General features: G+C 34.3%; 1 protein-coding gene across 1 annotated transcript in view; it reads right to left on the reverse strand.

Moving 5' to 3' along the window:
• Positions 1–7,750: 7,750 nt before the first annotated feature.
• KCNH5 (potassium voltage-gated channel subfamily H member 5) overlaps positions 7,751–16,118 on the reverse strand; it is a 285,331-nt gene continuing 276,963 nt past the window's right edge. Inside the window, exon 11 of the mRNA XM_081050207.1 lies at positions 7,751–14,074. Coding sequence (XP_080906333.1) covers positions 13,127–14,074 — 948 coding nt within the window. The 3' untranslated portion in view covers positions 7,751–13,126. The remainder of the gene's footprint in view (positions 14,075–16,118) is intronic.

Here is a 16,118-nt window from a genome sequence, read left to right on the forward strand (position 1 = left end):
TTAGAACAGGATATTGTGGAAGACAATCCTCAGGTCCATGCTTTGAGTGCATGGAATCTGATTGGTATGGTCATCACATCACACATAGAAGCAATATTTGGTGATGGGCTGAATGTCTCCAGGTGACAAGATGCTAGCCACTGACCATACTGAACACTGATAATGATCGTAAACATATTAGTTTCTATTTTCATGGGAACAGTCCCAGTGAATTTTAAGAACCAAACGGATGTTCTCCCTACACACACACACACACACACACACACACACACACACTTAGAGATATCAGTTTGGGTACCAGAAGACAGTAGAATCAGGCAAGATGGAAAGTAGTGTTTGCAGCACCACATGAGCCCACAGGAGACAAGAGACTCAGAAGTTCTAGTTTCTGTTCCTCACACAGTGTTTGGGGTCTTCAGCATCCAGCCATTCCTTTTTCAGTCTTCTTGAACTCTTACCCAGTTGTGCAGCCTTAGCTACAACAAACTGATTATCTATTTAGTTTTGATTCTAAAACTCTTAGTTATCCAGAGAGTATCATGATTGTAAGATACTAAATAACAGTCTTAATATCAAATGGACAGTACACCTTTTGTAAGATACTATTTGTCTAATTTAAGAGAAATGAAACAAAGAACACATATCTTTATGTAAATAGCATAGTTGGACACACAACCGTCCTTTCAGCAACACTCAGAGATGAGACTAGCAACATTTTCAGAAATGTGTGTGTGCGTGTGTACACACACATGGGGTTACACTGGGGAAAGCCCAGAGAGCTTTCCCCTAATTAAATCTAATTAAATGTGATATAGTGGAAAAAACAATGGACTCGGAATCAAGAAAATTGAATTTTAATCCCAGCTCATCTACTAACTATATATTTTACTTTGGAGAATTGCTCACCTTCTCCAATTCTTGGTGTCTTCATTTCTTAAAGTAGGTGTGGTGCTAATTGATTTCCAAAGTCACTCGCAGCTGTAAAATGTCCATTCCAGGTTGATCACATTGGGCACATTTTTATTTAATCTAATTAAAGCCCATTATGCTTGTTTGCCTCGATTAAACAAAGTGGATCTGATGTGATATTGTGATATAGGTAAAGTACATATGATTGAATTCAACAATCTTACAGAAAGCAAAACCCGCCTTGCTGGTTGGGAGTAGAGCATGCTGACACAAGATTGAAGATTGGAAGGTTCAAGTATGTTCTACCCTTCATCACACTCTCAGGAGAAAGTATCCCACGGACAGAAATTTCCGTCTCATCATTTACTTAATGGTATGTGGCACTTGAGTATGTACTCATACAAATATATATATTTATCATATTTTGAAATTTACTATCTTTCTCAATTGATGTATTACCACACAACTTGCAAGGAAAGATTGTAATTTATTGTTGAGAGACTGTATGTGTAAGAAAAGAAAGAAGAGGGGAAGAAAAGGTCAAAGAGTGGAAGAAGCTGATGCTAGAACAAGAGCTGATGCTAGAATCTCCATACTCTGTAAATAATACCCATAACAAAGACAAAGGTTTATTTAGTTGTTCTCCAACCAAAATGTTATATTGGATAGAAAAGCAATAGATATGAATAACTCTTCAGTGATGTCCAAAATGCATCCCTTAAACTAGTGTTTCTTTAATTTAAAAAAATCTGCAGTTCTCATATAACAGTCCTTCTATATTATATATTCAGCTTTTGCCTTTTTATGCCTCAAGCACTGGTGGCAAAACAATTTATGATTTTTTTTCTAAAAAATGAAATTATTCTGTTGTTCCATCTATGTTCTGCCTTCATGCTTTTAAGTTTCACAGACTGGGAAAAATCCATAATGTTAGGAAAATAATAACATTTTTGCTAGATTGATAAAATTAAGAAACATTAAAAGAAATCCCATTGTAAACTAAAATTCCCTCCAAAATTCTATGTAGACTTTATCATTATCTTTCATGGAACAAACTTACTGCTGGGGCTTAAAATTTTAACTTCTCATATGACATTTTTTAATTACTTATACTGTCACAGTACAATTTATCAAAAATAAAGTATTAAAATAACATTAAAGAAGTTTAAAATAACATTGTCAGAGTTAATATATCAAAAGACTGTTTTCTCTGAACACACTGCTTCATGTTTTTGTAATGGGGAGCTTTTCATTTAATAAACCAAATTCAAAACAATAATTTTTAGCAAAGATTCAATTCAAACAGGTTCCAAAAATGCACATTTTATTCTGTATCATGAATAAATATTCACATTTAAATAAAGTGGGGGGAAAATACACACACAAAAAAAAGTTAATCCTCCCTGATGAAATACAGTTTATTGTGCGGAAACTCGGAGTTCTTTGGGGTTAAAAACTTCAGCCTGCCAACTCACTTTTTAAAATCCCTATTTCTTGAGAACTAATTTTAAACAAAGTGATAATCACTACAGACTTCCCAGAAGCAATCAAATTGTGATACAAATTTTCCAGAACTGACGCTAAGTTACAGTTAATATATTTTTATACACTCTCTCGGCACTCAGGTGATTGGTCAATAGTACATACAAAATTTCTGTGTTACACATTGCAATACCTTTGTTTAGAAAAACATGACCTGCTAAGCATGAATTAGATTTTGAAAAGAGGAAATGAGTACTGTTCAGCAGAATGGTATTAAAAACATCACATGAAACTTTTGTATTGTTTCCTTGGCCAGTATATGATATAATTGTCTCCAGTGAATTAACTCTTATAGATAGTGGCATTTCTAATATCCCAGATTCCCAATATGGTTGCAGTGGCAAAAACATTTATGAATTTGCAAAAATTAATTCCCATAGTAACATTAGTGTCATAGTCAGGAGTTTGCATTTATAGTATACAAAATTCTGCAATGAGTGTAACCAAAGTCACTAAAACTTAGAATAAAAAGAAATCTATAGTTTTCAATATATCACAAATATGCACATTTAATTTGTATGGTCTGAGTACCAAGCACTTCTAGGAGTCATTGCTTTATCAATAAAGTACAAAGGATGTTTCAGGGTAGAAATGGCGCTAAATTGGTTTCCAGTTTCAATATGGTAACAATCATATTGTTCCCAATATGAAATGCGTACTCTGTCTTGCTTTACCTGTGAATGGGGTCTAAGGTGGAAGACGACTCTTCGGTGGAAGATGCCAGACCTGTCAAAAAGAGCTGCATGCAAACACTGCACTTGTACCCTCTCTGAAGAAGAATCTCAAGAATCACAATGTGGAAACATTCACATGGAGATCGAAAAACAATCCTCACCATTGTTTTCTAAAAATGGAATATGTTCCATCATCTTGATTTTAAATGAAAGTGCATTGGCTTTCGTAGAAACTGACAATTCATGGGTATGTTATCATATACAATATCAAAGCCTCAGGTCTGTCAAACTTTGACATGGAATTCAAAATGAATCTTTATTGTGATTTTTGCATAGTTTGCTAGCTATTTCTGTTTGCTCAATCTCAGCCTCACTGGAAATTTTTTTCATCATACTTTGGTTGGAAAAAGTTGAGGCGCAAATGAGGGATTCATGACATGAACGACAACGTGATCAACAATAATCTTTGAGTTACTTTTAATCATAAAGTCCAATTTCCCTAACTCCATAGAGGCTGACCATGACAGGAAGAGGTTAAACTTCATGTTATCAAAGATTATTTAACAGAGGATTAAATATTTGAAAATGAATTACTTAGTTACTATGAATACTCAATCTGATTAATGCAGGCATCAATGTGGGTATTTTGGCCTTAATTGGTCTTGTTACTCAATAGTCAGTGATTCTGCGTGAAGGAGAGATGGGTCATCTTCTTGACTTTATTCCATGAAGATACAGCCCAATCATCCAAGTGCTTATGGGCCTGGGCTTTAGGTCAAAAATAGAGGTTCTAAACTCAGTTGGTAGGAGAGTACTGAATATATGGGGCTTAAAAAAATATATATGCAGATATTAAAATACACGCACATACACACACACACACACACACACACACACACACATACACGAGATATTTAAAGCCTTAACATTTGACAAGCTTTCAAATGTTTCTTAAAGTTGCATTAAAATCTTAACAGTGATTATGACAATGTGTCATCTCCAAATAAATAAACAAAAACTATTAAAAGCATCATACACAAAAAACACATTAAGAGGATTGCAACTGCTAGTCACACCCCTTTTTTCCTTTTTCTCTGTTAGAACTCTGGTCAAAAGCTACACTTTTTGGTCAATTGTCTTTAGACAGCACAAGTCGTGATCTCATTTAAATAATAATGCAGAAATAACATAGAAGCCAGGGTTGAAAGTGAGCTAACTCTAAAAAGCTTTGTATAGTGGCACTGAGGTCCTCCACAGTTGCTATGAAAAAAGTAGAATGGTCGTTCCCCTGGTTACCGCTGCTATGTTGTCATCAAAGTGAAAACAGAATGGTTTGGGCTGAGGATTCGAGTGTAATGTTATACCTTGTGTTTTCTCCTCATCTCTAGACATTAGCTTTAAAAATTCTCAAAAGTAGAACAAATAAATCCCACTCAGAAAATTAATATTTGTTTTCATTAGAGAAAATTATTTAAACTCTCTGAAGTAAATATTCATACCACAGGCTCATTAAATTTGGAAATAACACAGATAGCCATTCAAAATAGAAACAGTTCATTTGGATAATGCATTTAATAGTAGTTTCGCCAAGAAGTCAACATCAGTGTAATCAGTAAAAAGATCTGTGATAATCTACTTAAAAGTCAGTGGGTCAAAAAAATTTTTTTAATGAAATCTGTCTGGAGTCTCATCTAAATCCCACAATTAAAAATGTAGAGAAATTACAGAAAAAATCCTGAATGTCTCTTAATTTCCTTGACTATCATGGATTATTTTTCAGGTTAAAATTGAATTGGAAGAGGAACTGCTAATACCAGTGACCACACTTGCCTCTTACTAATAACCACATTTGTCAATTTACCTCCACCAATGCCTATCAATTGTTGGGAGAAGTTACAGAAAATTCCATTATTGCACCTTGTGCTTATAACAATTATGACTTCAACTTCTGTCATTTACTGTAACCCACTATGAAAAAATTAAACATTTACATTATAAAGTTTTTAAAAATTATTTTAATTTCAGGAACCTTTAAAAGTCCATGTCTTGAAAGATTTGGAATTTGTGGTTGAACTAAATCGCCTTGCAATGTCGGTATTCTATAAGATGAAGTTTTCTCTCCAGGGTTTGCAGTTTTCTCTCCTGTGTTAGAAACTCAACTTTACCACTCAATAACTATGCCATCCTTACAAGTCCCTTAATCTATTCTTCCATAGGGCTGTTGCAAGAATTAAATTAGATAATCTAAATTGCTTTTAGCATAGTGTAAATAGAGAGTGAGCATTCAATAAACATAAGTTTAATTAACTTACTTAACTTCTAAGCCTGAAGGTAAAGCAGCAGATACATTCCACTCGGTCTTCTTTCAGCCTTTGCCTTCATCATCTTCTTGGTTCCCAGTCCAAATCCTGAATGGTCCTGACCCTCACAAAGCATGCAAATGCATTGGTCTCATCGTAAAAATAAAAAGATAGAAAATCTCAAGTTAGAATGCAGACCAATACTGATAACATCTGGCACATTAAAAAATTTTGGCTCATATCCACCTTTCCTACATAATATGACTCAGAATTTTAATTAGAATGTAAGACCAACTACAAATTCTAGTACCATCTAAACAAATATATCAACATAAATGTGCACTTATTTTTCTCTGAACTAATTCTCAATTAAACATTCCCAAACTCAATCATGTGGGTTAATAAATTTAAATATTCTACAACTAATGAAAAACTTAACTGTGTTCCTCTATGTAGAAGACAATTTGGTTATGTGTGTTTGTGTCTACTCCCAAGTGTTTTGGGAGGTGGAGAAGGACAAGAAAAACATGGTAATAGAAGGCTATAGTATTTCAGTGGCCTTTAGACTTGGGTAAGAAATATTTTCTGCCCTCACTGGATGGCTGAGAACCAATTATTTGACATAAAATATTTTGCAGATTAAACTTATTAATAATAATTAACATGGGTACTGTTTAGCAAATTGATTTGTTTGATAAATTAGGCATTGTAATTCTATTAATTACTTTGTTAATAATGCTTTTTCACAGTTCTCTTCACACACTTTATGACCCACAAACGATTTTTACTATAACATTTACAAATATTACAACGTATTTTCAAAATTATGAGAATTACAAATTCTTTTATTATGAAAATGATGAAACTTATAATAATAAATGTTTATCTTATTTCCAATGTAGAAAAGAACAAAGGATCAAAGAAAATGTGTTTTTTTTTTCTTATTTTTAAGTCTTTTTTTAGTGGTTTTGGGGGAAAATGCATCTCAAGGATGAAAAATAACATCACTGAAATTCAGAGTAAGCATTTTATCCTAAGAAAAGTTTACTGATTTTTAAATGTTAAACATACTGAATAACTCACATTTCCAGGAGGACAATTACTAGCAAACTCTTTATTTTTAGCATCTAAATCTCTAACTCCAGAAACATTCTAAATGAGAAAAGTTGGGTAAATCCAACTATTTACAGGAAATAGAAGACCTGTAAATTTGTGAAAATTTAATAGACACATTTTGCAGAGGAAAAAAAAAAAGGTGAATGGCAAACGCCGAAAAGAAGGAATATAAACTTAACATTAAGCTTGTGGGTGATGGTTCTGTGAAAAAAAATAAAGTCTGAGAAAAACATATCATTGAAGATCTAAATGTCACAGGAAAGCAGTATGGAAAACCTGAATGTGTGTCTCTTTTGATTCGGATGATTCCGATTCCATAGCATCGTTGTTAAAACTGCATTTTTCACAATTCATTTATGGGTACAAGAAACATCTCACATAAGTGCACTTTTACTCAAGCATGAGAAAACTGATACTAAAGAAGATTGTGTGCAATGTAGATATGTTTGAATTTATTACTTGCTCAAGTCCTATGATTGCATTAAGTTTAGCAATTCACATTATTTAATGTTTAAAGACTTTGACATTTGGAAGTGTATCTGAATTTGCCCTTTTGCCTGGTGATTTGCCAGAAAAATAAGTTATAACTACAAAAATGTGGAGGTTATGGTTTTGTTTCTGTTCAAAACCATAACATTCACACTGTTGTTGTTGCCCCATTCATATTTCTTTTTCTTTCTTTAAATGAGGACTAATGGCAGATCCAGGCTCAGTCAATCCTTCTCATTGAGAAGGCTGCACGTGCTTATACAGAGCAGTCAATCAAAGTAACGTACAACAACGTACACCAGTAAAGCTAAGAGAAAAAAATTTCTATATAAACTCACCAGTTGATCTGATTGCATACCTAAGCATTGCAATGACCATGCTTAGATCTCCAGTGTCTAAATTGCAACCCTCATTATGTTCCTCTTTGTATATCTATTACAAATATGAAAGTGCAAATTCTAATTTGGACTCCCATGAGCTCCTGTAGCCTGGCATCATAACCTGTTTAAAAGCTGTTTTAGTTCAGATTGTGTAGCCCCACATACATCACCTCTTGATTTGTTTTCCTGGACCAAGATGACTATTTCCTATGATGTAAAATTGATCTATATCAACCCTCTAAAAAAATAATAAATGTCATGCCATAGTTGTAAGAGTTTTTATTATCTAAGTTACTAACAATGTTTAGGCTGTAAGTACAAAGTTTACACTGAGAGCAAGTTGATTGAAAATATTTATTTACATATGTGTAGAATACATATGTAATGCAACTGTGAGTTGGAATGCCAAGGGCCTATCACAATGGATACAAATATAAATGTTACTGACCATTTTGCAAATAAATCAAAAGGATTACAATGGATAGTAAAAAGTCGTAGTCAATGATGACCAATCCCCTCAAACCTTCTTTAATCATTTTCGAATATATCAGACATTTATAACTGATCCTTCTTTAACTAGAGAAATGGTATCTGATTTAAAAATAATGTCTAATTCCTAATTTGTAATAACAGTTTTTAAATTCTGACTTGATAGTAAGATTAGAAAACCCAATAAGAGATCTAAACATTCCTTCTAGTGCATAAGAAATGTCCCCTTTGTTTCTATGTGCTCTTATCTCCTTTATCCAAAGGGTTATGGCAAATGAAGTGACTGTAGGTTTGAGCGTATCCCTTAGGATACAAAACTATCTTTGTAAAATGAATAAATATTAACAAAATAAATCTTATTTAAAAAAATGTTTACATGTTATAAGTGGCTTCCTTGAGTTACCAATATTACTAATCATATATTATAATTCTTTAAATTCAAACATTCTCAGTTGAGACACAATATGAGTGATTATTCAAATGATTTTTCCCTTTTTAAGCCTTTTTTGCAGTTCAAGATACACATTGAAAAATTGGTCATTGGAAAGGATTCTTTCAGACTTAAGAATTTTGTTATAAGTACATCTGCCCTTGTGGAGTCATATATTTTGAGTAATCATGATTATTTTTATACAAAAAATTGAAAGATTAACTGCTCTATACTTTGAATACTCACCATTTATTTACTTTTTCTCACAAAATTGAAAATTTCTGCTGAGCAGTATGATTAAGTAGAGTAAAAACAATCATAATATTTAAATGTCTTTTTTCTCTCTTCCTTCCTTCAAAAGACCTTCATTCTTTCCATGTTTATTTGATTAGTAGTTCTAAATTCCCAGATAATTTTCAAGTCTTTTGCTCACTCACTGGCTAATAATTATTTAGCCACCTATGCCTTTCACCACCAACCTATGACCAAGGAAGTCTCCTCTAAAACCGAGAAGAATATTTAGAAAGCACATCTTGGCAGATCTCCAAAGGGAAAGGGTTGGAGGGAGGGAGTGAAGGAGAGAGAGAGAGAGAGAGAGAGAGAGAGAGAGAGAAGGAAGGAGAAAGAGGAGGAGGAGGAGGGGGGAAGAGAGAAGGGAAGGGAAGGGAAGGGAAGGGAAGAGAAGGGAAGGGAAGGGAAAAGAAGAGAGGAAGAAAGGAAAGGAAAAAAAATGATATGTCTTAATGTGATTTTCATCTGAGAGGGATATGATTTTCCACTGATCTAACATTATCTTGATATAAGGGAGCAGTTCTTCATTTTATTATTTATTGGTGGGGAAATTAAAGCCCTGGACACACCAAAAAGCAATAACTTGTCCAAAGTTACACTGTGATTGTGGCAAAGCTAGATTCAGAATCGGAGGCAGAGCTCAGATAGTCATCCTAGGGTGTTTTCCAAAAGATTGTTCTTTCTTCTGTCTCTGTCCATCAAGAACACAAGAGAAATGCTTTTATACGTAACAAAGTATTAAAACACAACATTCATAATTACAAAAGATTCATGTTTTAAAGTTATCCATTTATATATATATATATATACATTCTAAACACATTTTCTCATTACCTACATAAAATTTTGGAAAAAAGAGAGATAAAATAGTTTAAAGGTAAAAATTATACAAGATAGTAGAATTCATTAGGCATATGACAAATAATTTCACCAGTACCAGCCAGTGCACACTTCAAAAACAGTCACTGCTCTGAAGAATAATTAAAACAACAAAACAAGTTTTTTTTTAAGAATTTAGTTATTTAAAATAGAACAACATATAGGCCAGATCTCACAGGTGAACAAAATCTCCTTAAGTTTAAGGAAAGCTGTGATTTGCATTTGGGCTCCAATAAGATTAATTTTCAAAATGGCACTTTAGTTAGTGGTCATAATTAATATTCCTGTTAAAGTACTGGGTACTCCAGGAGTATATACGTGTTCATAGGAGCAATTTAAAACCCCAAATTTTCTAATTCTCTTGCTCTGATCTACATACATTTTTATAACTGAATACTTATGACATTTGTACTTCTACATTTAATGTGAGATGAAACTAGTGTCAATAATAATTTTTTTTCATTTTAACAATGAAGTCGGTGTCTCTATTCAACGTCTATGTCTGAACTATTCTAAGTACTATTTATGTCAACATGGGACACTAGTAACTTTGGTATTGTCATCTGTCTTTTGTCTGCCTATTATCATTAGCTCATCTGTCTACTAGATCACATTTAGTGCAGTCATATCCTAAAAGACTGATAAAATTTTCTATAATAATGCACAGCTCACATTTCCATGTTTGTTTGACTTTTGCTATTACGTTACAACTAACTGTCCAGGGTACAACACTGATCTTATACATTATCATAGAAAAATATTGAAGGTGTGTAAATTGCTTTGGAAAATGTTTGGATTTTAAATACATTATCTATATACTCCTATTAATACACTGTTCAGAAATATAGTAGTAAAAATTTTATTCTGGATGCACCAAGAGCATCTATGCAGTGTAAGAATAAAACATGCAGTCATCTGGTCCCCCAAAAGAGAATCTACTGTCTGTCCTGGTTGAGGTAACACAGAACATGACTGTATCATTATTGCACATATTAAAGCCAGTGCTCACCCTTCATTCAAATCTGAGTAAGTTCAACTGGTAAGAACTGTGGGATCTGGGAACCTAAAAGACTATATACAGTGTTTGCTGAATACATGCATTCCTGCTGAAAACAGCAGAGTGCATTCAGCTTCTCATCATATCATGCACACAGGAACAGAGGTGACAGGAAAAGAATACTGTGGTAACTGCACCATAAATAAGCAATTGATGCTTCCTCCCCCTTTGAAGTAACCACATGTTTCTTTCCTATACGTATAAACAATAACATTATAGGTCAATTTGGTGAAACTCTGTGTCAATGTCAGAACACAGCCGTTATTTGCACCACTAATATGTAAAGGCGTGGACTGCAACTGCACACTGCCTGGCTGTTTCACAATCATTCTCAGAGTTTTACACCAACTACGATTTTTGAAATACGTGGCTAAAGTTAACCTGACCATTTCTGTACTCAGATTATTTTTACCACTCATTCACCTTTAAAAGCTTAGCCAAGCTTGTCTCACACATGATTAAATAGAAAAATACCCTGAAATTCAATAAACATCAGAAGTCAAGAAAAAGGTACCATCATCACCACACAAGCAAAAGTCCCAATTCCCAGGCTGATACTTTACACCACGATTACCTCATTTTCTTGTGCCTATGGTAGGTAGATACGTAGCATCACATGAAGACATGCTCCCCTGAAAACTTCCATTATGGGTAATGGAAGTTATGGGCACAAAGGAAGGAATATGGAACCCATGGCACATAACATCTGTTCTGAGACTCCTGCGTTAAAGAGGCACATCTTGTGGGTGTGTGAAGAAGTTTTAACAAAATTCTAAACTATCAACTTTTTTTATAAATTACTTTGTTTTGCACTTCTCCAGTCTGATTGTGATAACTTGTCTTTCGGTCCTGGTGGTTTTATTTGGGGATGCTGGGAGACAGAAAAGCTCATAAAAATGGGTACAGTAGATCAAAATATCTCCTTTGATCTTGCTATCACCTTGATGTATGTTGTTAACCTATGTGTATAGATGGTCCGATAATGTACAAATTCCTGATATATATTTTCAACTTGATGCAAATATTAACTGCCCTGCTCCCACTATTAAATGTCCTGCATGCACCAATTTAAAAGTATGTCTCTAATCAAGTTCATAAAATATACTTTAGTCAAAAGAAATAAATTCTTACGGGTTCTTACAAATGAGCATGTATTTTATTCCCAATATATATAATTTAAGGGACTAACTATAACAACTTTGTGACTTTTTTTTTAGTTGATAATAGGCACTTTCTAAGAAGAGGATTTGTGACCCAAAAGACTCTGAAATTCAGTCTCTAGTACCTCTCTTTCATAAGTGGATCTGCCTGAGCCATAGTATTCTATTGTATCAATAGTATTCTATTGTATCAACTCAGCAGAAGTCCAGCAGAACTGTGTGCAAAAAAGCTTTAGAAAATTGTAACCAGAATAAAATTATAGAAAAGCATTTATCTGAGTTAAGCAACTTAATATCTACTTCTTAACTACTTTTTTAAACCACATTTCATGTTATCACTACACAGTAATTATCATGTGTGAACAATTCCGTATTTGTGTTTCATTCTTTGTAAATTACAGGTATGCTACAAAAATTTGTGTGTTTACATTCTTTTTTATTTTATATCATTATAGTTAAAATTTTGATATGATTGCTTAAATGTTTTGTTTGTTTCTTTGCTAAGAGCCTTTAACTTCACCGTTGAACAAGGTTTAGAAACACAAATTTAGAACATTCATTACCTCTGAAAAATCAGCATCTCTAACATGAATTGTTAAAAGGCCCTTTTACCCTGTGGTGCAGTATTTCTATAATAATATACACTAAATTAATAGCTCAATATTTATGGGGTTGATAAAATCAGCTTATAAGATGGCAGCTGTTCTCGAAGATGGAGGGAATAGGGATTTCCTTACATAGGATTCAATGATTACTATTTAAGTATAATGTTGAAAAAAAGAGGTATAGTTGAGTGAAAATGCAATTCATGCACAAAACCCATAGCAATGAGGTTTCAATATCCCACACAGGTATCTGACAATAGTCATTTAAATGGAGAAAACATTGCCTGTTAGGGAAAATAACCTAACACTAATTTACAGAAAAATATCCTATGGAAAGGGATCGTAAAATGGTACTAGCAGTTTATAAGGTTGAACTCTTCCTTGGCATTAATCTATAATTTTAACTTAACAAGACAGTAAGGAAATGACAGCTCAATTTACTCAGCCTGAGATCAAATTTGTCATGGCAACATTGGCAGGTTGGACCCTGATTCTTCAAATATTACATTGCCTTGATTAGCAAAAATCATACTTTGCTAAAATTATAGAATAGAGATTATTAATAAAAGTAAAGTGTGCATGCAGTCAACTGCATAATATACAAGCAACATCTATGTTTTTAATAATCATCTTTGGCAGGCCAGAATCCAGCTGGACATGCAATATTTACATATCAAAATCCATATTGTGTTCAACATATTGAAAGCAAGTGAAAATATATATATATGTATATACTGTATATACACACATGTATATAGATGTATATACTGTTTTTAATATATTAACAAATATATATATATATATATTAAAAGTGGATTTCATCTTTGTCAGAGTCAGGTGACTCAGGTCTTGAAACACTAAAAATATCCTGACATGGTATTTGGGGAGGTACTTGGAGTGGCATTTGGGCTTTGGGAGAAGAGGTTTGGGGCACACTTTTTTCTGAGAGTATTTTTAAAATTTCTGCCACCTGCTTCTCCAGGGCAGTCATTCTGCAGCTTAGCAGCTGAATGTCCTCTTTGAGTTCGTGTTTGACTTCCTGTAGTGTGGTCTGTAAGGCCTGCTCGGGGATGGGATAAAAGGGGTGCTTAGGGTCAGCCTGAACCGGGCTGTGCTCCAGAGGACTTCGCGCCTCACCAGCCTTATCCAAACGAAGGTCACTTTTTGTAATCCCGCTGTCACAAGAATCAGTTTTCCTTAATGGGTTTTTGTTCACACTGTTCTCTGAGTCGCTGCCCTTGGGGTCCTCTGATAATAGCCCCATGGACTCAGCTTTAGTGACATTATTCCAGTCTTCCTTTTTCTCCTCATGGGCTCCCATGTTATTCTTGAGTCGCAGCCATCCCTTCCCATTTCCATTCTTCATTCTTATCGGGCTGTTGACTTTGAGACATTTGGGGTCAGCAGTGCCATTGGGCTTCAGCTCCACTGCATCGCGGTTGTTTTGCTTGAGCGACTCACTGGTTTTCACATAGGCCAGAGATGTCTGAATGGGCGTGATCTGTGACACAGTGACCACACTGGTGCCAGTGATGGAGGCTCCGTTCTGTAAGGAGCGGCTTTCTACCTGGAGCTGGTTCCGCTCAGGGTCACTCTGTGTTGCCCCCTGATTCCGCAGCTCCTTCTGCTGCTTGAATTTCTGGAAGAGCTTTCTGACGGGGTGATCCACAGGGATGCTGAGGGTTACCTCATTCTTCTGCCTGAGGCGCTCCTCCTCCTCTTTCTTCACATCGCTGATTTTACGGAAAATGATCTGTGGTGGGGGAGAGATATTGGAAACGTGACTGTTAAAACAGACAAATTTATAATGGTGTGACCCATACCAGACATAGTTGATTTTACAGAGAAAACCCTTGAAGATCATTTTTGAAGGTAAAAAAATATTCCATTGCATTCCTATATAAATAATGAAATCTCAGAAAAAAAAAAGAATAAAAAAAATAATTCCTTTTCTAATTGCAACCAAAAGAATAGCCTAGGAATAAACTTAACCAAGAATGTGAGAGACCTATATGCTGAAAACTATAAGACATTTTTAAAAGAAATCGAAGAAGACAGGAAGAAATGGAAAGACATTCCGTACTCATGGATTGGAAGAATCAATATATTTAAAATAACCGTATTACAAAGCAATATACAGATTTAATGCAATCCTCATCAAAATCCCAATGGTATTTTTTAAAGAAATAGAACAAAAATCATCAGATTTGTAAGGAACCACAAAAGACCCAGAATAGCTAAAGCAATACTAAGAAAAAAAGAACCATGTAGGAGGTATCACACTCCCTGACTTTAGCTTGTACTATAGGGCAACAATAATCAAAAGATCATGGTCATGATATTGGCAGAAAAACAGACACACAGACCAATGGAATAGAATTGAGAACCCAGAATCCACATAAATATGGACAGATAATTTTTGACAAAGAAGCAAAAAACATACAATGGAGAAAAGACAGCCTATTCAACAAATGGTCCTGAAAGAATTGAAAAGCCATGTGCAAAAGAATGGAACTGGACTGCTATCTGTCACCATGTACCAAAATTAATTCAAAATGGATCAAAGACTTAAGCTTAAGACCTGAAACAATAAACTGCATAGAAGAAAACTTAGGTACTAAACTTATGGACCTTGAGTTCAAAGGGCATTTTATGAATTTGACTCCAAAGGCAAGGGAAATAAAAGCTAAAATAAATGAATGAGACTATATCAAACTTAAAACCTTCTGCACAGCAAAAGAAACCATCGACAAAATAAAGAGGCAACCAACTGAATAGGAGAAGATTTTTGCAAACAACGCCTCTGATAAGGGGCTAATATCCAAAATATACAAGGAACTCATACAACTCAAAAACAAAAAAAAAAAAAAAACAACCCAATTGAAAAATGGGCAGAGGACCTGAAGAGACATTTCTCCAAAGAGGATATACAAATGGCAAATAGACATATAAAAAAAATGCTCAACATCACTAATCATCAGAGAAATGCAAATAAAAATCACAATGAGTTATCACCTCACCCCAGTCAGAATGGCTATCATCAACAAGACAAATAGTAACAAGTGTTGGAGAGGCTGTGGAGAAAAAGGAACCCTCATACACTGTTGGTGGGAATGCAGACTGGTGCAGCCGCTATGGAAGGCAGTGTGGAGGTTCCTCCAAAAATTAAGAATAGAAATTACCATATGACCCAGCAATCCCTCTCTTGGATATCTACCAAAAAAAAATTTGAAAATATTTATCCATAAAGACATGTGAGCTCCAATGTTCATTGCAGCTTTACTTATGGTGGATAAGACATGGAAACAACCAAAGTGTCCTTCGACAGATGAATGGATAAAGAAGTTGTGGTATATATACACAATGCAATACTATTCAGCTGTATGAAAAGATGAAATAGAACCATTTGTGACAACATGCATGGATCTTTAGATTATAATGCTAAGCGAAATAAGTCAGACAGAAAAAGTAGAGAGCCATATGATTTCACTGATACGTGGTATATAAAACTGAAAACAACAAAAGAACAAGAAAACAAATTTAGAAACAAAAACTCACAGACATAGACAATAGTTTAGGAGTTACCAGAGGCTAAGAGTGGGGCTCTAGAAGAGGGTAAACGGGGTCTAATATATGGTGATGGAAAGAGAACTGACTCTGGGTGGTGAACACACAATGTAAGATACAGATAATGTATTACAGAATTGTACCTCTGAAATCTATGTAACTCTACTAACAATTGTCTCCCCAATAATCTTTAATTTAAAGAAAAAATTCCAATGCCATTTAACAGATGC

The sequence above is a fragment of the Rhinolophus hipposideros genome (genome assembly GCF_964194185.1).
Source record: "Rhinolophus hipposideros genome assembly, chromosome: 5".
In the NCBI taxonomy this organism is placed as follows: domain Eukaryota; kingdom Metazoa; phylum Chordata; class Mammalia; order Chiroptera; family Rhinolophidae; genus Rhinolophus; species Rhinolophus hipposideros.